This window comes from Pelobates fuscus, chromosome 13 (assembly GCF_036172605.1).
Source record: "Pelobates fuscus isolate aPelFus1 chromosome 13, aPelFus1.pri, whole genome shotgun sequence".
Lineage (NCBI taxonomy): Eukaryota > Metazoa > Chordata > Amphibia > Anura > Pelobatidae > Pelobates > Pelobates fuscus.
Window position 1 is genome coordinate 21292405 of NC_086329.1, and position 27062 is coordinate 21319466.

At 42.5% G+C, this 27062-nt stretch overlaps 1 protein-coding gene across 2 annotated transcripts; it reads left to right on the forward strand.

Moving 5' to 3' along the window:
• The first annotated feature begins 577 nt into the window (after positions 1-577).
• On the forward strand, positions 578-27062 carry ADCK1 (aarF domain containing kinase 1). 2 transcript variants are annotated; one of them, XM_063439260.1, is made up of 11 exons: positions 578-648; positions 8207-8351; positions 8434-8517; positions 8825-9028; positions 13621-13779; positions 14355-14513; positions 15349-15465; positions 17378-17527; positions 17649-17846; positions 22226-22419; positions 25989-27062. In XM_063439260.1, the coding sequence occupies exons 2-11, from the start codon at positions 8217-8219 to the stop codon at positions 26161-26163; spliced, it is 1575 nt and encodes a 524-aa protein (XP_063295330.1). In that variant the 5' UTR covers positions 578-648; positions 8207-8216; the 3' UTR covers positions 26164-27062. The 2 variants fall into 2 exon arrangements, with proteins under 2 accessions (XP_063295330.1, XP_063295331.1); XM_063439261.1 differs by lacking the exon at positions 578-648 and having other exon boundaries at positions 8317-8351; positions 8438-8517.

The window sequence follows — 27062 nt, forward strand, 5'->3', positions numbered from 1 at the left end:
GTATTGTGATCAGAGTGTGTTATTGTGAGACAGTCTGTGTGAATTTGTGTAACTGGTGTATTGTGATCAGAGTGTGTTATTGTGAGACATTCTGTGTGAGTTTGTGTAACTGGTGTATTGTGATCAGAGTGTGTTATTGTGAGACAATCTGTGTGAGTTTGTGTAACTGGTGTATTGTGATCAGAGTGTGTTATTGTGAGACAGTCTGTGTGAGTTTGTGTAACTGGTGTATTGTGATCAGAGTGTGTTATTGTGAGACAGTCTGTGTGAGTTTGTGTAACTGGTGTATTGTGATCAGAGTGTGTTATTGTGAGACAGTCTGTGTGAGTTTGTGTAACTGGTGTATTGTGATCAGAGTGTGTTATTGTGAGACAGTCTGTGTGAGTTTGTGTAACTGGTGTATTGTGATCAGTGTCCCTGGATACATTGTATAACCGGTGTCCTATTTCCCACACTAGTTATGAAACGCATTCCATAACCTCACGTTTCCCCTTCAGTTTTCACATTGGTTCGTCCCAGCGCCGCCCCTTCTCCTCTCTGGGATTCTAAGTGGCTGGAGTTGTAGCCGCCCAGGACTACATTTCCCTTCCTGCACCCAGCTATCCGGATTGTACCAAGAGTCGCCGCGGGGGAGCTCTCCAATCAGAGGTCAGAATGAATGTGTGGGTTGGCAGAAGGTGCCAGGAGTAGGAAGGGTATTTTGTAAAGAGGGGGATATTATATTAAACTAGGCGCGTGTTAAAGTATTCTTTGTGTGTGATTATGCTGGAGCCGGTAAGTGGAAGCAGTGCCATTTAAAGGGCCAGTGTCAGTCAGTGATGAGGAGACAGAAGCTGTAGGCCAGTCTGGGAACTAATCATTAGTGATTAGCAATAAATGGGGGGTGGGGGGAGTCATTCATTAATGTGTCCCTAACAGTGAGACTGTGGCACTGATTGATATCATGTCAAAATTCTGAGATGGTGTCAGTAACTGAGAGGGGGGGAGCTTCATTCTGAGATAGTGTCAGTAACTGAGGGGGGAGCTTCATTCTGAGATAGTGTCAGTAACTGAGGGGGGAGCTTCATTCTGAGATAGTGTCAGTAACTGAGGGGGGAGCTTCATTCTGAGATAGTGTCAGTAACTGAGGGGGGAGCTTCATTCTGAGATAGTGTCAGTAACTGAGGGGGGAGCTTCATTCTGAGATAGTGTCAGTAACTGAGGGGGGAGCTTCATTCTGAGATAGTGTCAGTAACTGAGGGGGGAGCTTCATTCTGAGATAGTGTCAGTAACTGAGGGGGAGCTTCATTCTGAGATAGTGTCAGTAACTGAGGGGGGAGCTTCATTCTGAGATAGTGTCAGTAACTGAGGGGGGAGCTTCATTCTGAGATAGTGTCAGTAACTGAGGGGGGAGCTTCATTCTGAGATAGTGTCAGTAACTGAGGGGGGAGCTTCATTCTGAGATAGTGTCAGTAACTGAGGGGGGAGCTTCATTCTGAGATAGTGTCAGTAACTGAGGGGGGAGCTTCATTCTGAGATAGTGTCAGTAACTGAGGGGGGAGCTTCATTCTGAGATAGTGTCAGTAACTGAGGGGGGAGCTTCATTCTGAGATAGTGTCAGTAACTGAGGGGGGAGCTTCATTCTGAGATAGTGTCAGTAACTGAGGGGGAGCTTCATTCTGAGATAGTGTCAGTAACTGAGGGGGGAGCTTCATTCTGAGATAGTGTCAGTAACTGAGGGGGGAGCTTCATTCTGAGATAGTGTCAGTAACTGAGGGGGGAGCTTCATTCTGAGATAGTGTCAGTAACTGAGGGGGGAGCTTCATTCTGAGATAGTGTCAGTAACTGAGGGGGGAGCTTCATTCTGAGATAGTGTCAGTAACTGAGGGGGGAGCTTCATTCTGAGATAGTGTCAGTAACTGAGGGGGGAGCTTCATTCTGAGATAGTGTCAGTAACTGAGGGGGGAGCTTCATTCTGAGATAGTGTCAGTAACTGAGGGGGGAGCTTCATTCTGAGATAGTGTCAGTAACTGAGGGGGGAGCTTCATTCTGAGATAGTGTCAGTAACTGAGGGGGGAGCTTCATTCTGAGATAGTGTCAGTAACTGAGGGGGGAGCTTCATTCTGAGATAGTGTCAGTAACTGAGGGGGGAGCTTCATTCTGAGATAGTGTCAGTAACTGAGGGGGGAGCTTCATTCTGAGATAGTGTCAGTAACTGAGGGGGGAGCTTCATTCTGAGATAGTGTCAGTAACTGAGGGGGGAGCTTCATTCTGAGATAGTGTCAGTAACTGAGGGGGGAGCTTCATTCTGAGATAGTGTCAGTAACTGAGGGGGGAGCTTCATTCTGAGATAGTGTCAGTAACTGAGGGGGGAGCTTCATTCTGAGATAGTGTCAGTAACTGAGGGGGGAGCTTCATTCTGAGATAGTGTCAGTAACTGAGGGGGGAGCTTCATTCTGAGATAGTGTCAGTAACTGAGGGGGGAGCTTCATTCTGAGATAGTGTCAGTAACTGAGGGGGGAGCTTCATTCTGAGATAGTGTCAGTAACTGAGGGGGGAGCTTCATTCTGAGATAGTGTCAGTAACTGAGGGGGGAGCTTCATTCTGAGATAGTGTCAGTAACTGAGGGGGGAGCTTCATTCTGAGATAGTGTCAGTAACTGAGGGGGGAGCTTCATTCTGAGATAGTGTCAGTAACTGAGGGGGGAGCTTCATTCTGAGATAGTGTCAGTAACTGAGGGGGGAGCTTCATTCTGAGATAGTGTCAGTAACTGAGGGGGGAGCTTCATTCTGAGATAGTGTCAGTAACTGAGGGGGGAGCTTCATTCTGAGATAGTGTCAGTAACTGAGGGGGGAGCTTCATTCTGAGATAGTGTCAGTAACTGAGGGGGGAGCTTCATTCTGAGATAGTGTCAGTAACTGAGGGGGGAGCTTCATTCTGAGATAGTGTCAGTAACTGAGGGGGGAGCTTCATTCTGAGATAGTGTCAGTAACTGAGGGGGGAGCTTCATTCTGAGATAGTGTCAGTAACTGAGGGGGGAGCTTCATTCTGAGATAGTGTCAGTAACTGAGGGGGGAGCTTCATTCTGAGATAGTGTCAGTAACTGAGGGGGGAGCTTCATTCTGAGATAGTGTCAGTAACTGAGGGGGGAGCTTCATTCTGAGATAGTGTCAGTAACTGAGGGGGGAGCTTCATTCTGAGATAGTGTCAGTAACTGAGGGGGGAGCTTCATTCTGAGATAGTGTCAGTAACTGAGGGGGGAGCTTCATTCTGAGATAGTGTCAGTAACTGAGGGGGGAGCTTCATTCTGAGATAGTGTCAGTAACTGAGGGGGGAGCTTCATTCTGAGATAGTGTCAGTAACTGAGGGGGGAGCTTCATTCTGAGATAGTGTCAGTAACTGAGGGGGGAGCTTCATTCTGAGATAGTGTCAGTAACTGAGGGGGGAGCTTCATTCTGAGATAGTGTCAGTAACTGAGGGGGGAGCTTCATTCTGAGATAGTGTCAGTAACTGAGGGGGGAGCTTCATTCTGAGATAGTGTCAGTAACTGAGGGGGGAGCTTCATTCTGAGATAGTGTCAGTAACTGAGGGGGGAGCTTCATTCTGAGATAGTGTCAGTAACTGAGGGGGGAGCTTCATTCTGAGATAGTGTCAGTAACTGAGGGGGGAGCTTCATTCTGAGATAGTGTCAGTATCTGAGGGGGGAGCTTCATTCTGAGATAGTGTCAGTAACTGGCACAAACTACCGGTACTTAACTTACCTTACTCTAACACTGGGACAGTCTTCTCTGTCAAGCTACTCTGCCTCCAATTAAGTTCTGATGACATTTGTTCATTCCAATTCTTTTCATAGAGAAGCATGGGGGACAGAGAGCATGTGTGTAATCTACCAATCCAAATTTTCTCATGCAAGCATGATAGTTCAGATATTTATGACAACTTTCATTCAAATAGACATTCAAAGGATGGTATATGGCTTGATATGCAGAGAGTGGGGGATCCTCAGCTATTCTCCAAATAATACAAAAACTCCAACTTTTTTTTTTTTTCCAGACATATAATTAATATTTGTGCTGCACCAAGTACATAAAAAAAAACATTGGGCAACATTCCATTCATAATATCCTAAGGAAGGTCTTGTGACTGAAACTGCTCATATAAAATAAAACCTGCATTTCTGGAGAGAAGAAGTTGTTGTACTCAAGATGTTGTCCTAGTTAGTACAAATGTGTTGGCACTGTGCAATGTCCAATGTCCCCTTACAAATGGCGTCAGTAACTGATGTCAGTCAGTTATGGGTTTTCATTAATTGGGGAAAGATGTTAAGTGATGGAGTGTACGTAACTGGGAGTGTACGTAACGTAACTCCCTATTTAGGAGGGACAGTCCCTATATTAGGCCCTAGGTCCCTTTTTTTGTAAATAACATTTTTATTGGTTCAGCCATTCGTGCCTGATATGCAGTTTTGACGTGAAAGCAACATGGGGCTCGCAGGCCCCTAACAAAACATGAAGATCGATATCATGTGAGAACATGGTATATGTTTGTGTGGGGTCGCAGGCCCTGAGCAGCTGAGGACTCGCAGGTCCCATATTTTCATGTCATACATAGTTTCATTATCTCAATACCTCAAATTGTTGGTAGCAACTCCGGTAGTACGCGTAGGTACTTATGACATAACATATATACAACTAAGCTGTTGGATCTGCAGGCAAGTAGTGTGGAGCACGTAGTTATCTGGAATACAGCTTGAGCCTTAGGCTCCATAGTTTGCTCGGTGGCAGATCTAGGTACGTGGATAGTGTGGTCATTACTAAGGATAGCCTCTAATGCTGTCTGGGGTGCTGAAGGATTTGCAGCCTCAGCTAGCCAGGGTTTTCTCTCTACCCTCCCCGTCTTGTTGGTGGTTGGCTGGTGGGGTGTCTATGCTCTAATGTCTCACCGTTGGTATTACTTTCCTTCACAGGGTGGGTGTCACGGAACTCTAGGCATGCATAGCCAAGACACGTGGCTCCGCAGGGTGAGGGCGGGGTGGGAGTTGGGAAAGGCTGCTTCGGTAGCGGTGGTACAAGCGTCATGTGACCTCAATTTTAGGCGGCCGATTGGCCAATACAGTGTTCCTTCACATTGTGGTGTTCCCCCTCCTTCTCCCTTCCACACCCTTGTCCTGTAGGGTGGGGAGACGTCCAGTTTGAGGAGTGTTTGTCCCTCCGTCTGTCCCATTCCCTGTGGGTGGTCTGGGTCAGTCAGATGGTCTGTCCCTGTCTGTGACTACGAGTTGGGGCTGGGTCTACCAGTGTTTATCGTTGTTGTCTGTATTCCCTGATGTCTGTCGTGGTAGTAGTCACTCGGTTAGTGGATAAGGGCTTGAAAGTCGGATCTTTCGGTGGAGAGGATCCAGTGTGTCCAGATTGTCATGTACATCTGGGATCTCCCCTACACCTGTAGGGAGAGCTGATCCAGCACCTTGAGCTCTTCCACGCGCTGGTAACATAGGGTCAGGGAAGGCGCTGTCTGATTTTTCAAGTAAAGAGGAATCAAGCTTTTGGCAACGTTAAGGATTTTTTGTATACCAAGTTGCGCATTGTGGTGTGGTGTATGAGAAATGCTACAGGGGTCAGTGGTGGCGGATCATCTGAAAACCGTTGGATGAGTGTGTGGATGGTCGCCCATTTAGGTCTAATCAGAGGGCATTCCCACCATAAGTGGATGAAGGTTCCTAGTTTCCCGCCACACCTCCAGCAAGTATCATCGGCGGCGGGGTCATAGGTATTGATGTGTTGCGGTACCACAGGGCTAACATTTTATAGGCCGTTTCCTGTACCCCACTAGATGGTGCGCAGTGTAGTGTGAGAGTACATATTTTGGCCCATTGTTCAGGTGAAAATGAAGCTCGGTGCTGGCAATCTGCTCAACATGCCGTAGAGTGTGAACAGGCCCGTTGCCAGTGGGTCGGGATCCATGCAGAGCGCCTTGAAGTCTGTGAGTGGTCTCGAGGTGGAGTTGACCAGGGTGATAGTGCGAATTCAGTTAGCTGTTTATAACGGAAGCGCATCATGAATGATGGCCTTGCATTTGGTGCCATTGACTCCAGGGGCCTGACCCTCCCATTGTCAAGGGTATGGCAGATCCAGGGTAGTAGGCATTTTAGGGTTCTTGCTTCCATTCCCGGTGGGAAGGCCATATTGTGGGCCAGGGGAAATAATGGAGACAGTGCAGTGGTGAGTGTCAGGGGTTTGGCAATTACGTGCCAGACCTGCATGGTCGCTTTGATGAGGGGATGTGGAGCAGCCAGTTGTCTGCCCTGTTGGTGGTCTAGCAAGGGGAGGATGGAGATCGGTCTGCCTATGTGTGTCGACTCTACGTTCTTCCAGAGTTTGGATACTCCCTGTTTGGTCCATTCATACACTGAATGTGCGTGGCTCTGTAGTACATTCTAAAGTCCGGCAAGGCTAAGCCCCCTTTTACCTTCGGCAAAGTGAGGAAATCATGCTTGATCCGTGCTTTGAGTTTATGCCAGATAAATCTAAGGGACATGGAGCGGAGAGAGGCCTCCGGGATAGTGAGTTTGGAAAAGGTGAAGGATTCTGGGTAGGATGTTCATTTTGAGCACCCCAACTCTGCCAAACCATAAAAGGCAGAGCTTCGTCCATTCCTTAAGATCTTTGTGGAGTGTAGTCAGAAGTCAGGGCAAGCGCCCGGATCGTGTTGTCCCGCGCCTCTCGTTGTGAGGTAAATCCCCCCCCCCCCTGATCCCCATGGACCAGGTCCGAGAGGAAGGCCTGTAGTCTATGGGAAAGGATCTTGGTGAATAGTTTTAGATCGCAATTGAGCAGTGATATCGGGCGGTAATTCGCGCATTGCTCCGCATCCTTGCACTCTTTGAGTATCAGAGAGAGGTTCGGCGCTAAGGTCTGTGGGGGAAATTAGGTTCCATCTCGGTGTGAATTGAGTGCGACCAGCTGGCAGGGGGAGAGGACCTCTGCGTATTGTTTGTAATACCGTATCGGCAACCAGTGCACAGGTAAGGGGTTTCAGTGCTCTGCGGTAGCCCAACGTGACCTGGTATAGGTCCGGGAATAGTTGAATGGGTTGACCCGCATGGTTAATGTCACCCTTGTTGTCTGCCGCATGTAAAATGTCCTCCTTGAGAGAGTATAGGGCCAGACAGCATATCACGTACTGTGGAGGGGAATCAGGTGGGCCCCTGGGTCTTATTGCCTGGTGAGCCCGGACAAATTCGATAGGAGTGTCTCTGGGGAGGTTTAGAAGGCCATTAAAGATTGTAGTAAGTAGGCCTTTGAGTTGATTGGGGATTTCTTCGCCTTCGGGTAGGCCCCTGACTCTCAGGTTTTGCCTGCGGCCCCTATTGTCCTTTATATGATATGTCATAGCTTGTAACTGTGCTGTTTGGCGTTCAAGTGTAGAGGTAGTTGCAGTTTGGGCCGCCAGGAGGCCGTCGTGATCCGCCTCCATTTGGGCCTTGCGGTCCGCCATTCCTTGCAGGTCCGACCGCATCATCTGAATATCTGCTCTGAAGGATGCATGGAGTGCTGAGGTCGCCTGAATGAGGTCTACCCGGGTGGGGAGTGCCTTTAGCAGGGCCAGCCAGTCTGTTGGCGGTGTCGCTGGTGGTTAGCTCAATGTCAAGGCTTCTGAGTGTGGGTAGGCCTCAGATGACGCCTGGGAGGCTGGGTCTGCCGGCGCGGCCAAGTACCGCTGCATGGAGAGGTGAAGCACGGTCTGGCGGCACCCCGATGGTTTGGGTGTGCCCACTGACTTAGAGTTCTTCCCCATTTGTGTCTCTATGGATGCAGTTACATGATCGACATTTCAGGGTTGGAGGAGCTCAGCACTTAAGCCGCCATTCCGCTCCGCTGCTTGGCCACGCCCTCCTAGGTCCCTTTTTTCTCCTAATGTTTCTCTTTTCTGTGAGCTGCATATTGTTGCTGTATCTCAGTGTGTAACAGAGCTCCAAAACAATGATACTTTAAACTACAATAAATGTGTTTAGAAATTAGTGTATGTAAATAAGATGCATTGTTAAAATTACATTTTAGTTGCATAAACCGTTATTAGTCAGGCACCTAAAATTTATCAAAGCAGCCACGTCCTAAAATTTTGGGAGATCTGATGTAAGCAACAGGAGGTGAGCCGTGTCATTTAGTGATATAAGGAATGTTTTGAGGACACCAGCGTTATTATATTGTGGATTTGTTTTTTGCAGGGCAGGCAAAATGGTGAGAGGCTTTTACAGACTTGCATCCCTTACCTCCGTCACTCTCTTGTCATCTGGGGTTTTATTACACAGGTCTCAGTACTTGGACCCCAGTGATTTTGGGGTGGTGCGTATAGGAAGAGCAGTTTTTACGGTGAGTACCTTGCATAGATGAATTTCCCTTTTATATTACTAGATATTTGATGTCCTATTAATCGCATGTTCGCCTTTTTCAGACAGCAGCTATTAGCATTGACTACCTCACTCACCTGCGACATGTCCCAGGAGGGCCAGAGAAATATGAAGACATCAAATCACAGGTAGAGACACTGCGATTAGTGGAGTTTCGCTTTTCTTTGGTAGAAATGATGAACTGTTCTCCTTCAAATGTACATTACAGGCATGGCTTTATGTCCATCTAAACCCAGCCACTAATCTATCTGCCAGTGTATGGCTGTCCAGTTTATCTTTATAATTACTGCAAGTCAGGGTCAGACTCCTAGAAGCCCGTAATTTAATGTTTGCAAACAGTAATCCTTTAAGGCATTTCTAGCTTATTCAATGTTGATCTCAATGTGGCATGATCACTGCATACTTTAAAAATGTATACCCATTTTTAATTTTCAGGTTCACATGCGATCAGCTCAGCGCTTGCTGGATTTGTGCTGTGCCAACCGTGGGACATTCATCAAGGTTGGGCAACACTTGGGTGCACTCGAATATCTGCTGCCCCCGGAATATACTCGTACTCTGAGTGTCCTGCACAGCCAAGCGCCCGTCACCCCACTGATAGATGTGCTACAGGTTGTCAGGGAGGAGCTTGGTGAAAAGGTAATACACTTTAACAGGTTGGGCTATTTGAAAATCAGGGAATATAGCTCATTGGGACTATAAACTGATTGCAATGCCCTGAAGGTCATTTCAGCTCTTAATATTTCCTAAGTTATCAAAAGTATTACCATTGATTTTGGTAATAGTGTTGTTTTTTAAAAACACAACTTATTGGTGCGCTTTTGTCGTAATAGCACTATGTAAAGAAGCTCTATTATTGATATCAGAATATAGTCTATATTTTCGTTGTCATGGGATGCTTAGGGTTAACAGGTGGATATTGAATGCCTGCTGATGTCTGCACCCATATTAGTGGGGGAGGAGGTGGTGATGGATGACTGTTTGTATGCTAGGCACAAGTTTGTTATAAGCAATCATTTATCAGCCATACACAGGATCTGATAGGAGCATCTGGACAGGGTCATTGTATATTAATAATTTGATGTCCCTCTCCCCATAAAACTTATATCAGCAGACATTCACAATGAGATTTATTGCCTCACTTATTGCAGTCTGGAGAGGGATGAGATTAGCTTGATTACTCCATATTTAAAGGCAAAAGAGCAGTAAAATTAGCCCATTCAGTGGAAGTTTAATGTGAGATGTGCTGCAGATCAAGAAAATAAGGCACAGTAGGTGAGAAATGCAGAAATGGATTCACAGAAAGTGGAGATAGACTCAAATGGAATGTGACAGATATGAGAGAGACACTCACAGTGAGTCAGATAGACCGGCTTACATGTAGCTTGACTGAGAGAAGCTCACAGGTATCTTGACAGGTAATAGGACAGATATATAAAAGTAGGAATTCTCCTATCCCTTTGCCCGTTCCCACGAAAAAAAACACATCAACAATGATTTTTAACATTAGTTTTACTTATACACATATATGGTTGTGAGATCTGAAAAATTAGGTTAAAGGGACACTATGGTCACCAAAGTAACTTTAGCTTAACCCCTGAAGGACACATGACATGTGTGACATGTCACGATTCCCTTTTTTTCCAGATGTTTGGTCCTTAAGGGGCTAATGGAGCAGTTTTTGTGTATAGATCATGCCTCTATAGTTTGTCGCTCAATTATCTGCCATTTAGGAGATAAATCACTATTGTTTCTGCCCATGTAGCCCTAACCACCCCTACCATGGCTGTGAGTGACACAGCTTTCATGAAAACAAAATGGTTTACTTTTCAGTCATATGTAACTGATTTTAAATGTTTTATCTCCTAATCTGTAAATTAATTTTAATTGCACACAGGAGGCTCCTACATGGCCTAGCAAGCTATTAACAGAGCACGAGATAAGTAATTCTACATTAAAAATAATTTGCAATTAAGGAAGTGTAAACATTAGATCTCTTTTTACAGGAAGTGTTTAGGAATGTTGTACAAGTCACAAGCAGAGGGCGGGGGACGGGGGTGACTATGGAATGTATAAACAAAGTGATTTAACTCCTAAATGTCAGGGAATTGAGCAGTGAGACTGCAGGGACATGATCTATACACCAAAACTGCTTCATTAAGCTGAAGTTATTTTGGTGACTATAATGTCCCTTTAACCCCTTAAGACCGGAGGGCGTACTATTACGTCCTTTTAAAAGCGGCTCTAAACGCCGCCGGACGTAATAGTACGCCCTCCGGTTTTTAGTAACTTACCCGGTCGCTGGTGGTCCCACGCCGGCGATCGCGGTTCGGGGGACTCCCAGGGAGCCCCCCGTGGCACGTCCGCCCTCCAGGAGCCCTCCCGGCCATGTGAGAGTGAGGTCCTTGCGAGGACCTCACAATCACATGGCCGGTATAGCTGACTGCTGCATTGCCAGCAGGGGGACCAACTGTAATGACAGTTGGTCCCCCTGCTGGCTGAAAATCAAATAAAAATGTTTTAAAACAGTGTAAAAATAAATAAATTATATACTTAGATCATATATATATATATTATATATATATATGATCTAAGTATATATATACACATATACATACACACACATACACTGTCTAGGTGTATTTTAATATTAATATATATATAATTATATATATATATTAATATCAAATTACACGTAGACTGATACTGATTAAATATATATATAATTATTGTTATATATATTTATAAATAATATAAAAAAAATAATATGTAAATACGTAAAAAAATTAAATAAAAAAAATAATTAAAAATAAAATATTAAAAAATATATAGATGTGTTTTATTTCGTTCTAACTGTATTCTGATATTAATATATATATATTTATATCAAAATACACTTATAACGAAATAATATATATATCTATATACATAAATATATACGTATATATCACTATATATATACCTATATATAAATAAAAATATTAAAAAAAATATATATATATATACGTATATATACACATATGTATATATATACATATATTAATTCTACACATATATTTATGTAATAATTTTACATAATTAGGTATCCTAATTAATTACAATTAGCGGGACCTGCCTGACCACCCATGCCGAAAGTATAGGGAATTTAATTTGCTAGCACTATATTTAACCCTATAACTTTCCAAGACACCATAAAACCTGTACAGGGGGGGTACTGTTTTACTCGGGAGACTTCGCTGAACACAAATATTAGTGTTTCAAAACAGTAAAATGTATTACAACCATGATATCGCCAGTAAAAGTGACGTTTTTTGCATTTTTCACGCACAAACAGCACTTACAGGGACGATATTATTGCTGCAATACTTTTTACTGTTTTGAAACACAAATATTTGTGTTCAGCGAAGTCTCCTGAGTACAACAGTACCCCTCATGTACAGGTTTTATGGTGTTTTCAAAAATTACAGCGTCAAATATAAGGCTTGTGTTTAATTTTTTTCACATTAAAATTCGCCAGATTGCTTACGTTGCCTTTATGACCCTATGGTAGCCCAAGAATTAAAATTACCCCTATGATGGCATACCATTTGCAATAGTAGACAACCAAAGGTATTGCAAATGGGGTATGTCCAGTCTTTTTTAGTAGCCACTTAGTCACAAACACTGGCCAAAATTGGCGTTTTTTGCATTTTTCACACACAAACAAATACAAACGCTAACTTTGGCCAGTGTTTGTGACCAAATGGCTACTAAAAAAGACTGGACATCGCTTATTTGCAATACCTTGGGTCGTCTACTATTGCAAATGGTATGCCATTATGGGTGTAAATTTATTTCCTGGGCTACTATACAGTCTCAAAGGCAACGTAACCAATCTGGCGAATTTCAATTTCAAATGTAACACGCTATATTTGACCCTGTAACTTCCCAAAACACCATAAAACCTGTACATAGGGGGTACTGTTTTACACGTGAGACTTTGCTGAATACAAATATGTGTATTTTATTGCAGTAAAAGCAAACAGTATTATGACATTGACAGTTAAAATGTCATGAAGAACGAAAAAAATAAAAAAAAATCTTATTTTCTCCCATTTTTTTCATATTAAATTATGTTTCATAGCTAAATATTTGATATTAAATGAAAGCCCTGTTTCCCCTGAATAAAATGATATATAATAAGGGGGGGTGCATTTAATATGAAAGAGGTGAATTACGGTTGGACAGACATATAGCGCAAATGCCAGGTTTTGTTTACGTTTTGTTTCGTTCACAACTTGTACATTTGGCTGCGGTGTTAAGGGGTTAAATGTTTATTTGAAGCACTGCTGTGTTTACCTATAGCCTAGAAAGGAATGTACACATCTTGGCTCCTCACCAAGCATTGTTAGAACATCTGCCTTTTGCACCTACTAGTTAACATAACTAAAGAATAGAAAAAAAAGAGGACAGACAGACAAAATAGGGATGTTATCAAACCATCTCAAACGGTTTTGCCCTTTTTTTTTTGAGTAAATTTATGAAATGTGTCAGATATTGCAAAGTGTGCGATTTTTTTGATTTTTTTTTATAGCAATGCACCAGATTGATCAATAAAAGCATACTGCTGCACTTCTCTTTTTTTTTTTTCACTATAAATTTGGCAATCATTTTTTAAATGGATATTTATGATAAAACAGAGGAAAAGCAGACGCTTTTTAAACCATTTTTATAACAATTTGATCAATGCAAACCTTTTAAAGAGAAAAAAATTACTTGTCGAATCTTCCCCAGTTTTTCAGTTTTTCCTCCTCCAATGCAACGTGTACCCAGGTATTTCTTGGACTGAACTAGGTTATTACTGTAATTGCTAAAGCATTAGTTTAGCATCACATGAAAAAAAAGAAAAAGTTTGCCCAACGTTATTAGATAATTTATATTGTTATATTCAGTGGTGTAATTTCTAGAGAAGGTGAATGATTACATTTTCTCAAATTAAAAGTAGTATTATTTCTGTGTTTGTGCCCATATTACATATTATTCTTATGTACTAATGTTTTCTAAAATGAGCAAGGCAAGGTGAACTGAAATGTTGAGAAGGAATGGGGATTACTGATGGCAAATTAGAATTGTAAACCATATTCAGCAATATGGTCACTAACAGCATTTACAAAATAAAGGTTTGTTAAACGTACTAAATGGTGTGTGGTGATTACTTTCTATGCAGCTAATATGAGTTTAAATTCCCCCAGTCGTCCCACCTTTTCCTCCATTTTGATGAGACCCCATTAGGTGCAGCGTCCCTGGCGCAGGTGCATCGGGCTGTGCTGCGGGATGGAAGAACAGTTGCTGTTAAAGTGCAGCACCCAAAGGTGCAGTCGCAGAGCAAAAAGGACATTTTTCTCATGGAGGTTAGTGTTCACATCCATAGATATTGAAATATTATGGGTTTCTAGGTTACCCATCTATCTTGCTTAGCTCTCCTGTCTCCTGTCTCTTACTCTGTGTCCTGTTTGTTCAATGTTTTGTCTGCAGGTTCTAATTTTTCAGTTCTCTCTGTCTATTATCTATCTGTGTTCTGTCTGCTCCATACAGTGTCTGCATGACTTGTCCGCATGTTCTGTTGAGCTAGCGCTCTTTGTGCCAGTGTTTATGGCCCACTGCTCTGTCGGCACATCCTATGTGCCTCGTGTTTTATTTACCCAACTGGTGTGCTCCTCTACTCGTCTGTGTGTTCTATCTGCCTTGCACCCAGCATGATGGCCGTTTTTGCCCTGTGTGTGTCTGTCAATCCTATTTGTCCTGCGTGCTCCCTGAGGTTTCTGTCTATGTTTTCTTTCTATGCTGCTCTATATGCATTTTCTGCCACATAACTTCTCTGTGCATCCTGTCTGTCCTGTGCCCTTTATGCGTGCCAAGTATGCCCCCCACTCTCACTCTCTGTCTGGCCCATGCCGTGTCTGAATTTTCTTTTTGTCTTGCTCAGGTTCTGTTGCGTGTTGTGAAGGTGGTTTTCCCACAGTTTGAGTTCATGTGGCTTGTGGATGAAGCAAAGAAAAACCTTCCTCTGGAGCTGAACTTCTTAAATGAAGGGCACAATGCCGAGCGAATGGCCGCAATGGTTCGAGCGTTCCCATTTCTCAGAGTGAGTAAGTCAAGATTACATCAATTATATCAATTTAAACATGCCTGTTGGATTTAAATTATTATTTTTAATTGATGCCTATATCATTTGCGTATACTTTGACATCCATTCATTTCTAAGTACAATATTTTTTCTGTTTTAAAGCTTTATTTTGGGGTTTTATTTTTTTGTGGAAAGGTTTTAAACCCCCCATATTGAGCCAATGGAGAAGTAATGATTTATTCTATTTACTAGACATCTAATGAGCGAAGCTTAGGCAGTTTACTGGTGGTGATTTTATATGTACTTGGTACAGAGGGGGGCAGAAACCCCTGCACTTGAGAGGGAGCCTGTGTTTTATTGTTATATTGTTATCGTGTCAGTGGCACAGTGGCAGTCTGCGTGATTGGGGGGTTGGATGCACATGTGTTTAGTTGGAGCAGAGGGTGGGCACACACAAGCCCACCCACGCTATTAAATTTACCCGCACACTACCAGGCTCCCTGCTAAATAACAGGGTATACCGGAGTCCTTTATCCCCCACAGTGAGTTGCTTCGTATTCACTTGTTTTATTTAAGTCTCTTCTTGATGACTGCTTGGGCAACCAGTGGGCCAATTCTATTTTTTTGTGCCTATGTGACTTACCTAGATTTGAATACACACACTTGGGAATAATCTTTTAATAAATTAAATCCAGGTTTCAATTTTTGGTTACATTTGGATGGTAGCTGTTAATTTGAGAATTCTAAGTACCATTTGGATTGCAATAAAATAACCCTATTGTGTTCTGCACAATCGTTACCGCTTACCACCTCTTGCACAGGTTCATCTTAATGTGTTATTTGCTTGTTTCAGATACCAAAAATTCACTGGGACCTAAGCACGGAAAAGGTCTTAGTGATGGAATATGTAGAAGGGGGGCAGGTAAATAACAAGGATTACATGGAAAAGAATAAAATCGATGTGAATCAGGTGAGAACAACACACTACTATGGCTGTGGTAGGCAGGGGGTTAATCAGTCTGTATCATGCTTGTGACAGAAGGGGAGTCTCCTGATGTCATTGGGACACCCCCTGCCGAGTTTGTGTTCTCAAAGCTGTAATTAATAGAATGACATGGTTAATGTGAGGGTTTAACACCGCACTAACAAAGCTTTACATCCTTTGTGTGACTGACAGCAACCACCGGAGGGGGCTGTTTCATGTTATCAGTTATCACTTCGAAATCTGTTAACCCTAACCGCAACTGGTTACCACTTCAAAAAATACTAACCCTGTGAATTTTGGCCTGTTTATTACTGAAAAATCCAGTATTCCTGTAAATCAATATCTGTTAACGTTATGAAATGAATTCTGAAACTAAACTGCAAAGTCAAGACAAAAAAATAAATTGGTTGGAATATTTTTTTTTTTTTTTTTTTTTTTTTTTTACCTTAAAGTAATAATTATTACAAATCGTTAGCACTATAAATTGTAAACTAGTTAACTCTTTAAAACCTATCAATGTTAAACTGTTTATCGTTATAAAACCCACTGCCGGCACATGTTCACTAGCTGTTTCCCGAGCCTGGATTGCCACCAATAGAACACTGGTCTCTGATTCAAGATGTAATAAATTGTTATGCACAACTAGCTTGCAGTTGTCCCTCTCTTAGAGAAATGGTGAGAACTGACACTGGCTGTCATTTGAATAGACCTCGAGAATGCCACTGGGCAGTGGCATAGCATACCCTGATCTCTGCTGGCAGTATGCCTTTAGATTCTGCTCTAAGATCACCCCGATAATAGCATTTATTATATACAAAATGTGGTGAATAAGTGAAAAAAGGACTTATTGGAACTACGTATGTGAATACCATGTCATTTAAAAAAAAGAAAATAGATGATATTGTCATTGTCATTGCCATAGAGACATTAGGGGAACAGAGGGGACAGACACACAAAAATCACAGAAAGAAGATCGCTACAGGATTCCCCATACTCTGAGCTATGACTCTGAGCATCCATTACCCAGCTTTATAGGATTTAAACCGTAAAATTGGGGGAGTGCTACATGTAGGAGGACTGTTGCTTTTTCAGTAAAATACAGATCAAGACACACAAGTTATTTTCTTGCTAGCTACTGGTATTCCCCAGTTTTTAGCTGTATTAGCAACAATGTTTAAATATATGTAATAATGTTATGACATAACTTGGGCAATTGTTTGTATGAAGTCAGTCTAACTCTATACAAAGCCTAGTGTGGCTCTTTGTAATGTGAGTGTTGTTTCAACCTGTTATTCTCAACATTATTTTAAACAAATTGCACTGTGTGTTTGTATTTTGTTTCATTGTTCAATAAATCAACAATATGTTGGGTGCAGCGGGCACAGTAGGGAATATCTTGGGCAATGCATGTGGACACAGTGAGGTGTCTAGAATGAAGGTCCAAAGGGAAAGGGATAATTCCAAGGACAGGATACCCCATCAAAAGCCCAGGATCCTAATTGCCTTCACTAAGATTAACAGCACAAGTGCCCAGAATGACAAGATTTAAGGGATAACATCCCTACAAAGAGGGGGGATTCTGCTGTTTCTGTACAATGCAAACGGAATCTCTTCAAAGTGTACTGTGAATACACCAACTTTTTTTTCAGAGCCCCATGCTAATATATGTCTTATTATGGCATTTGTGAAAGGACCATGTGCACTTACCTCTCTCACTGCTTTCATGTTTGTGGTACATACCTGAACGATACAAGGTGCAGAGTTAATACCCTCTTTTAGGGAAGGACACATTTTGGCATATGGTATTTGGATAAAGGTGTAAACGGAGTAAGTATGTAAGGGATACAGCGTATGGGATTCACTTCAGTTTAAAGTTCTCCTCTCTTATCATCCTCAGGTTTCTCAGGCTCTGGGAAAACTATACAGTGAGATGATTTTTGTCCATGGATTTGTTCATTGTGACCCTCATCCCGGCAATGTGCTGGTTCGAAAGAACCTAGAAACAAATAGTCCCGAGATCATTCTCTTGGATCATGGATTATACCAGGTAAAATGGTAGAGAGGACAAACTGTTTTCAGGGCTTACCTACAGGTCGTCTCATCATCTCAGTATATTGTACATAGTCTGTAGGACCCACCTTTCACACCTCTCCATATATTTCACACAGACACTGACGGAGTCATTCAGATTGGATTACTGCCACCTGTGGCAAGCGCTGATTGATGTTAATATGGAGGGAGTGCGCAAATACAGTCAGCGCTTGGGAGCTGGAGAACTGTACCCCCTTTTTGCTTGCGTGCTAACTGCCCGTTCCTGGAACTCTGTGAACAGAGGGATAAAACAAAGTTCTGTGACTAAAGAGGAGGTAAGTGGCACGCACATGGTCCATGCATTGAGGGAACCAGTGGGTGATCATGACACTGTTCAGAATTCTCACTTTGATCATGCGAATGCTTCTTGTGTGTGGTACTTTAAAGTGAATGTTTATGCTAAGGTGTGAATATGCAGATTTATGTTTGACTAAAGCACAATGTTCCAGCATAGTGGGAATCAATAATTAGATATTAAGTTACTGCTGTTACATTCTAGAATGGAGAAGGTCAGGGCAGTCATTTATGGGGATATTATTTGGGGAGCATTGTTTGAGCACTGGCAGTTCTCACACATGTTTGGATAATTTAAAAGAGGCCTTTATAATGCTACTTGCTACAAAATCAGCCACACATTTCCAAAAATAAGGCCAGTGTGATCAATAGGTTAAACCTGAAACAAAATTTCCATATTTATATATCTTCTGCCATCTGATTCTTATCCATCCAGTCTCACCAATTTTCCTTTCACCTCTGTTTCTCCTGTCTCATCCCTATTTTTACATTTACCTCTCCTATATCATACGCCCTTTCTTTCTCAGCTAATCCTTCTTTCAACTGCACCTGTACTGTATCAGTCTCCTATCTCACCTCACCATGCTGTGGAGTATGGATTATGGATAATCTATATACAAGGCAAACAAAATCAGACGGAAAATACAAACAAAAAAAACAGTGCAAGAGATTACATTTAAGCTGACAAATAGTGATGTCGCGAACATGAAATTTTCCATTCGCGAACCACGAACGCGAACTTCAACAAATGTTCGCGAACGGGCGAACCCAGCGAACCGCCATAGACTTCAATAGGCAGGCGAATTTTAAAACCCACAGGGACTCTTTCTGGCCACAATAGTGATGGAAAAGTTGTTTCAAGGGGACTAACACCTGGACTGTGGCATGCCGGAGGGGGATCCATGGCAAAACTCCCATGGAAAATTACATAGTTGATGCAGAGTCTGGTTTTAATCCATAAAGGGCATAAATCACCTAACATTCCTAAATTGTTTGGAATAACGTGCTTTAAAACATCAGGTATGATGTTGTATCGATCAGGTAGTGTAAGGGTTACGCGCGCTTCACAGTGACAGACCAAACTCCCCGTTTAACGCACCGCAAACAGTCCATTTGCACAACCGCAAACTCCCCATTTGCACAAGGTTGGATACCAAGCTAGCCATGTCCCGTTCCTTGTCCTCACTGATGTCATTGAAGGTCTCTTCCTCCACCCAGCCACGTACAACACCAAGGGTCCCCGAAAGGTGACAACAAGCTCCCTGTATTTTTTATTTTTTTTTAAATGTACACTACTGTTACACCAGATATGAGTTGCACTGGGGTGACACTGTGCCCTGGCAGGCCCTGAAACGCGCACGTGTGAAGGAAACTGACTGCTATTATTTCACAGTCAAAAAAGTTTTTTTTTTTTTTTTTAAATGCAAGCTATTGTGACACCAGATATGAGTGGTGGCACTGGGACCACCTTAAAAATATTGGATATCGCTAAAAATCATGATCACTGTAGCGGACCGTTTCAGCAGACATGGGGTTAAAATCCGTTTAGGCGATATTCCCCTTTCAGATATAAAGGCAGCTTCAGTAAAACACCAAACTCCCGAATTGAATACAAGTGAATGCACCAAACTCCCGAACTGCATACAAAGGAATAAGGTAGCACTCCAAACTCCCGAACTGGAACCTCACGAATAGCTGCTAGCAGACGAACAGGAAAAGCTCCCAAGCGGCTTACACTCCTGGCAATCAGTTTCTATCAGCATACAGTGAACCCCCCAAAGACGAGACAAGGCTCCGGGATGAGGGTCAAGCAGTGGTCTGATTTATTATGGGCTACCCGCCCAGTATTTATGCAGGTCTCCCACTTGGTGGACACTCCCATAGAAGACCAAATGGGAGACTGTAACAAAAGACAGACAGGTATCAATTTAGGACATACAGTCACAATACTTTCCCACAATGCATCCTGGCTTCCTCTCCTCTGCCCTGGAGATAATTGAGAAGTAATTCAATTATCTCCCAGGACAAAGGCAAATCGCCATTATGCACATGGTGAGCATAAAAACACTTTAAAATACACAAAGTCATATTTTATACAGCTTCCCTCCTGCCGGCCACTGAAATATTGCACCCCCAGAGCCCGTGCGCCCTAAGGCGGTCGCTTGTGCCGCCTTATGGACGCGCCGGCCCTGGGTCCAACGATAAATGACTATGGGGGATAATGTATAATAAACACAGGTTACTGGCTATGGGAGGGATAATGTATAATAAACACAGGTTACTGGCTATGGGAGGATAATGTATAATAAACACAGGTTACTGGCTATGGGAGGATAATGTATAATAAACACAGGTTACTGGCTATGGGGGGGATAATGTATAATAAACACAGGTTACTGGCTATGGGAGGATAGTGTATAATAAAGCTGGTTACTGGCTATGGGGGATAATGTATATTAAACACAGGTTACTGGCTATGGGGGATAATGTATAATAAACACAGGTTACTGGCTATGGGGGATAATGTATAATAAACACAGGTTACTGGCTATGGGGGGATAATGTATAATAAACACAGGTTACTGGCTATGGGAGGGATAATGTATAATAAACACAGGTTACTGGCTATGGGAGGATAATGTATAATAAACACAGGTTACTGGCTATGGGAGGATAATGTATAATAAGCACAGGTTACTGGCTATGCGGGGGATAATGTATAATAAACACAGGTTACTGGCTATGGGAGGATAGTGTATAATAAAGCTGGTTACTGGCTATGGGGGATAATGTATATTAAACACAGGTTACTGGCTATGGGGGATAATGTATAATAAACACAGGTTACTGGCTATGGGGGATAATGTATAATAAACACAGGTTACTGGCTATGGGGGATAATGTATAATAAACACAAACACACACAAAAAAAGAATGCAGCTTCAGAATTAATCTAAATTGTATGCTGTCTAGGAGGTGGGAGGGTCTGGGAGTGAGGGTCTGCTGCTGATTGGCTGGAATGTGTCTGCTGACTGTGAGGTACAGGGTGAAAGTTTACTCAATGATGACAAATAGGGGGCGGACCGAACATCGCATATGTTCGCCGTCCGTGGCGAACACGAACACGCTATGTTCGCCGGGAACTATTTGCCAGCGAACCGTTCGGGACATAACTACTGACAAAGCATAGCACTAAATGTACAATAGCCTACCAGGACAGTATAAAGGCCACAAAGACCCCCCAATGTTTAGGCAGAAGAGGTGAGGCATTTCTCAAGGGAAGCAGTATCACCCCTTACCTGGTTCTGCCATGACCCCAACATCTTGATGGATACCGGAGGTGACATCAGTAGTATCCTGGACTTGTTATGTATTTGTGAAAATTAGTGGCTAATGGACTGAGTGTGGCTAATTGTATATGAATGCCAAGCTAATTAACTGTATATGTGTAAATACATACTCATATTACACCCATACATAAGTTTTCACACATGTTATAAATAAAATGCGTGTATTTGCGACTGTTATAAAGTGTATTGGGAGGGCACATAGACTTGACTTAACCTAAGACAGCTAAAAACTTAAATCTCATCACTACATACTCACAGATTGTGTCCCCCTTTGTTTGTTTAACTGTCATACAACATGTCTGCAGCTGGCTTCGGATCATCCTGCTTTAGATAAGGTGTAATTAGCTGTGTCTGTAATTAGAGTTCCTTGTTCAGTGTACAACAGGCATCTAATTCAGGAGCTTCTGGATAACATAACCTTTTTTGGAGCCCGAATATGTGTGTATTAACACTATTTTACATGGGTATATGTATTTATGTGTATGTTATTATACATACTTATTAATGTTTGTGTTTGCATACATGTGTATTTATATATGTTGGCCTACTTATTTGTATTTCCATAGATGTGTTTGTGTGTGTGTGTGTGTGTGTGTGTGTTAATGTATGATACATTTATACATGATATTTTTATACATGCATTTTTCCACCTCAGTTTTGCCTCTATTTTGTTATCTTCTGTTCTTTTGTGCCTCTCCCCCGTCTTCTCTAATTTGATACTCCAGTTCTCTTTTGCCTCTCTCTCTCACCGATTCTCTTTTGTAGCTCCTCTGCAATCACTTTCTGTCACCCCTGATTTTTCCTTTGTCACTCGCCTGCCCCTCTCAGTGGATTTGTTTTTCCATTAAATTCTCTGTATGATTTCCGCAGATTTTCTTTCTTCTTTTTCCTAACATGTTCTTTTTTTTTTTTTTTTTTATCGCTCCCCATTGTGACAATAATAAGTTTGAGCTCATGAACAGCAACGTATTGTGCTCTGTCTTCTGAACTCGTTTTTTGTTTTTTTGTAGGCTCTAGAGATTCGCAATAATGCGGCCACCTACCTCCCTCAGATCAGTCAGCTCCTTTCTCAAGTCCCACGCCAAATGCTCCTTCTCCTCAAAACTAATGACCTCCTCCGTGGGATTGAGACCACGTTGCAGACCAGTGCCAGCTCCAGCTCATTCCTCAGCATGTCTCGCTGCTGTGTTCGAGCTATTGCCAGGTCAGTATTCTATCAAGGTTTACCTGGACCATGTGATGCTGCACAAAGATCCTAATATATTTTGAAAAGTCCCAGAAGGGTATCTTCTCGTTAAACAAAAGAGGGACACAGGACCTCCTATGAACTGGGTGACCGTCAATTAGTAGTAGACCCTCGTTGTTTCACCACATATGCATGCTGACAAAGGTCATAATACAAAGCATGGGATAATATTGCGCTGTATGTGGGATTCAGAACAATACAGTAGTATAATTAAAAGGATATTCTAAGCACCATAACAACTAAATTTTAATGTATGGATTTGAGTACCACATTTGAGTAGTTTGGCAAAAAGTTTCAACTAGCAGCCAGAGTCACCTTTGCTGCCTCTTCGATAATAAGATCACCCTAACTTTCTCAGTCTTTGATTGCTGTCTTACATCGTTATTGATTTTGGGAAACATACCAACACTCAACTGCTGTAGGTGGGCATGTGTATTTGCATATTACTGCACACATTCCTTCTATTTTAACATTGTTTTATTCATCGGCTTGTGATGTTTTCAGCCCATTCCTAATTTAGCTTTTTACTGCTGATAGCAGTAAAAGCTCATTGCCCTCACAATAATCTGTCTACTCAACACTCTATCCACTGTATAGTGCAATGGTACCAACATGATATATCTGAGCTCTCAGGAGACAGCAAAATGTTTCCTACAATCAGAGAGTAGATTGTCAAGTCTGTTCTCTTAATGATAGAGAGACCCCTCCTACCATAACCTCTACGGGTTTCCTACATCTTCATAACTGGGCCGTTAAAAAAAAGGTCAAGCCAAACTACCCTTAGCCTCTATTGTTATACATTCATAAAGTTACATAGTTTTATCTTCGACATGTCATGTGTTGGAGCGAGGCAGTAATAAAGAAATAAATAAATAAAAAATGTCAAGCAGGAAATAGTCATGCCAGCAATGCCTCTTCTGAGCTATCAGTCCCAGCAACTACATTTAGATAGACCGATCTGCTGTGAATAGGACTGCCCAAGTTCTCTCTCTTCCTTTCCACATGTAAATATGTCTACATATTACCCAGCTACTTCGTTCTTAATGTGATATTCCTTCTGCTGATTTGTAGGGTGTCTACACAGTTTTTTGTTCATAAGCAAAACCCATTCAAGGCTGTCATTCTGTTTCAGTCTGCCACTAGTCTCCAAGCTTCCAGAGAGGCCACTTACTGACACATGTGACGGAGTTAGGGACCCTGAAACAGATATTCTGAGCATGCATTCCTTCCGAAAGCTGTGCACTGAGTCAGGCCTTGAATCTGCAGCAAAATAGAACAATGCAGAACCTCGAACATAAAGGATTTTATTTACAGGTGTTGGCATAAACCTTATATTGATCAAACTTCTTTGTTGTCCAATTCATGCTTGAAAATGTCTACCTACCTTGAAGGAGTAGCAATCCAGTAACATAAATTGTCTTGCAGTTGGAGACATTGTTTGTATTTTAAAAAGCTTGGGGTTACTTCTCGTAACATTGAACTGGTGAATTGAAAACGAAATACTAATACGATAGTCACAGCTTGGTTACGTTACCTTAAATTTTAAAATTTGGTTTTCAATTCATCACAATTTGGTGTTTAGAGACTAAATCCCAACGCATATTATAGATGGGGGTGGAGGGTTCCTTAGATCTGATTTGATCTGATTTTACTGCTGTTAAAACTGCATTTAGTAAAATGTTGAAGACGGAGACAATAGAAACAGCTAATGCCAGTTTCAAATTAAAACTGTATTCTACTTTGTTGGTTAGTGCTTTTAGCCAATTCAAATGTAGCTGTAATTCAAATTATGGCCAGTGACCAGAAAATCATCAGATGAGGATACACCAATGACAACCTTTACTCTCACATAGTAGTGAACTTTTTGAATTGTTTTGTTTAGAGAAATTGACCTTAAAGGGACACACTAGGCACTATAACCATTTCATCTAATTGTATTGCTTATTGTGCCTGGAGTCAGGGGCTGCACTAAGAAAAAACTGCTCCATGGTGCAAATATAAAGAAGGGCCTCTTCATTGCCCATCCTCGCTATCCACTAAGATATAGACCTGAATGGGATGTGGATAGTGACCTCCCCCCCGCCAAACCCTTCTGCACTGCCAACTTATGTGTTGAGTTGGTTAAATGTTATTGTGTGAATGTTTGGGGCTGGCTTAGTGTGATCGCACAATGGGTTCCTCAGTGTGATTGTGTGTGGGGGTTCTGTGTGTAATATTAATAATATTAACATAGAATTATAAGTATAAAACAGACACTGGCACCCCCCCCCCCCCCCCCCACACCCCAAGCAGCTACACACTGACAAGCACATACATGTATACACAGACAATAACCACAGACACAGGCATACAAAGAAGGGCACAGAGACACAAGTAAACATACAGGAACACAGATACAAGCATAAACAGAAATGTGTATACCGTTACAGGCTACCCAATCTCTGTCTCCGGTTTCTACTCGGAGAAAGGCATATGTAGATACACACTAACAGGCACTCAAAGCAATGCAGACATGCACACACATTCACATGCAGGCACACAATAACAATAAAATATAATTGTGCTCTGTGCAGAAGGTGGGAAGTAAAGGTGGACACTGGCTGATTAACAACTCCATGGCCAGCAGGCAGAAAACCTCTCCCTCTATCTCACATGCAGAATGAGGGAGAGGAGATAGAAAGTCATGCTGCTCCATTGCTGCCATGCTGTCCCCCTGTCCAGTCTCCTCAATGAGTCTCTGCTGAAAGCAGAAACAGCAAACTATGAGTTTCTATGTACCGTGTGTTCATGGGCTGCTTCCGCTCCAAGACTTTACGAGAAGACTTGGGAAGGAGAGCAGCACAATCTGCGCTCTGCATTATTGCTCTCTCTCAAGCTGCACCTGATGGAAATGTAATTGTTATTTAGTAAATTTCCAAATTGGCAAAATACTAAATGCATTTTGCAGTGGGAGCCCACAACCCGATCAGGACACCCCCTTAACAAGCAGAACTCCAGGGCCAAGTCTCAAGAATAACTGTTGTGAGCCTGGTAGAATTGCCAGTGTTTGTAATTCCCTGGCACTCTATCCCTTCTTTCCGCATTTAACCATATTAAGCAGCTTAACAGTCAATGAGGGTGCCTGGTCACCTACAGCACCCCGGGCTGTTAGGGACTCCCATTTAGCGTTAAGTTGTTAAAAATGATTTTTCATTGAATGGAAGGACCATACCAGGGGACTCAAAACACTATAACCACTAGCATGAAACAAAGTTGTCACAGGGTTCCATTATATAGAAGCATCATCATTTCTTTAAGACTTGACCAATGACTAAGCTCTGTGAGTTTGGGCTCCTGGGTTATAATGGATATATATAAAAAAAAACTTCACTTAACTTAACCAAACTGGGAGGGGGAAAAAAGAGAAAGAAGGCAAAAGAAAACATGTCACCTGAACTTTTAAGTTTATTCCGTGTTCTCATCATAAAAATGAATATTTTTATATGCAAACTGAATTTCATGCTGTGTAATAAATCTCTCTTCCTCAGGTACCGCAAGGAACATGCTGTCTCCGTCTGGTCCTATGCTCACATCTCAATATCAGAATCCTTCTATTTGGGACAACTTTACTTATATGAACTCTTTCTGCGTGTGCGATCTTCCCGTGTGGGGCGCTGGTTGCATCCTATACTGGACTGGGTTTCTATGCATCAGCACTGTTAAAACCCGAGCTGGCCTTAATAATCCTCTGCAGAGGTTGTCGTCTTCTCAAGCAGAGAGCCAGTTGCTCCTTCTTCTGAACAAACATTCTACTACTTCGTCTTGCAGGCTGACCCTGAATTCCTGCTTCCTGAAAGACTGACAATGGATACTTCCTATCATAGGACTGACCCAGACATGTCTTTCTGCAGGGTTAGTTCACACCTGAACATGTCCACACCTGCACTGCCAACCTGGACACGACCCTTTGCAGGGCTGACCTTACAGGCCCCCTGTTCTGCAGGGCCAATCCCCAGATATGTCTTTCATAAGTTTACCCCCCCCCCCCCCCCCCAAGGCACTCCCATTTGCAGGGCCAACACAGCCCTTTGCAGGTCCAGCCCATCAGTACACCCTTCTGCAAGACTAACCCTCCCAAATATAGCCTTCCGTAGGGCCACCCCTTGCACGTGTCTTTCTGCAGAGCTGACCCCTAGTCTGGACACATCGTTCTTTTGTTCTCCTCGCACCCAGACACATCGTTCTGGAGGGCCAACTGGATACACTCTTCTGCAGGGCCAACCCAAACGATGTTTTTTCTTTCTGTAGCTTACATCTGGACAAATGCTGTTTTTAGGGCCCACATCCTGTTGTAGTATTAATCCACTGCTTCTTTCCAGTAGGGCTGAGCAGCCGTAAGTATTGGAAGAAATTATATGGGGCAATAGGAAGAGTTATATGAGGGGGATTTTATTTACAGGCGGCAAAAGTGCATTACATCAGAAACACAGTTCAGTCTCACATTGCATTCAAATACTTTTTATAACATGTCATCCTGTTTTCTGACCACATGATGGCGCCTCTAGCTTCTGGCACAATTTATGTTTTATGAAAGGGAATTAATTCTTCCCATTTTAATATTA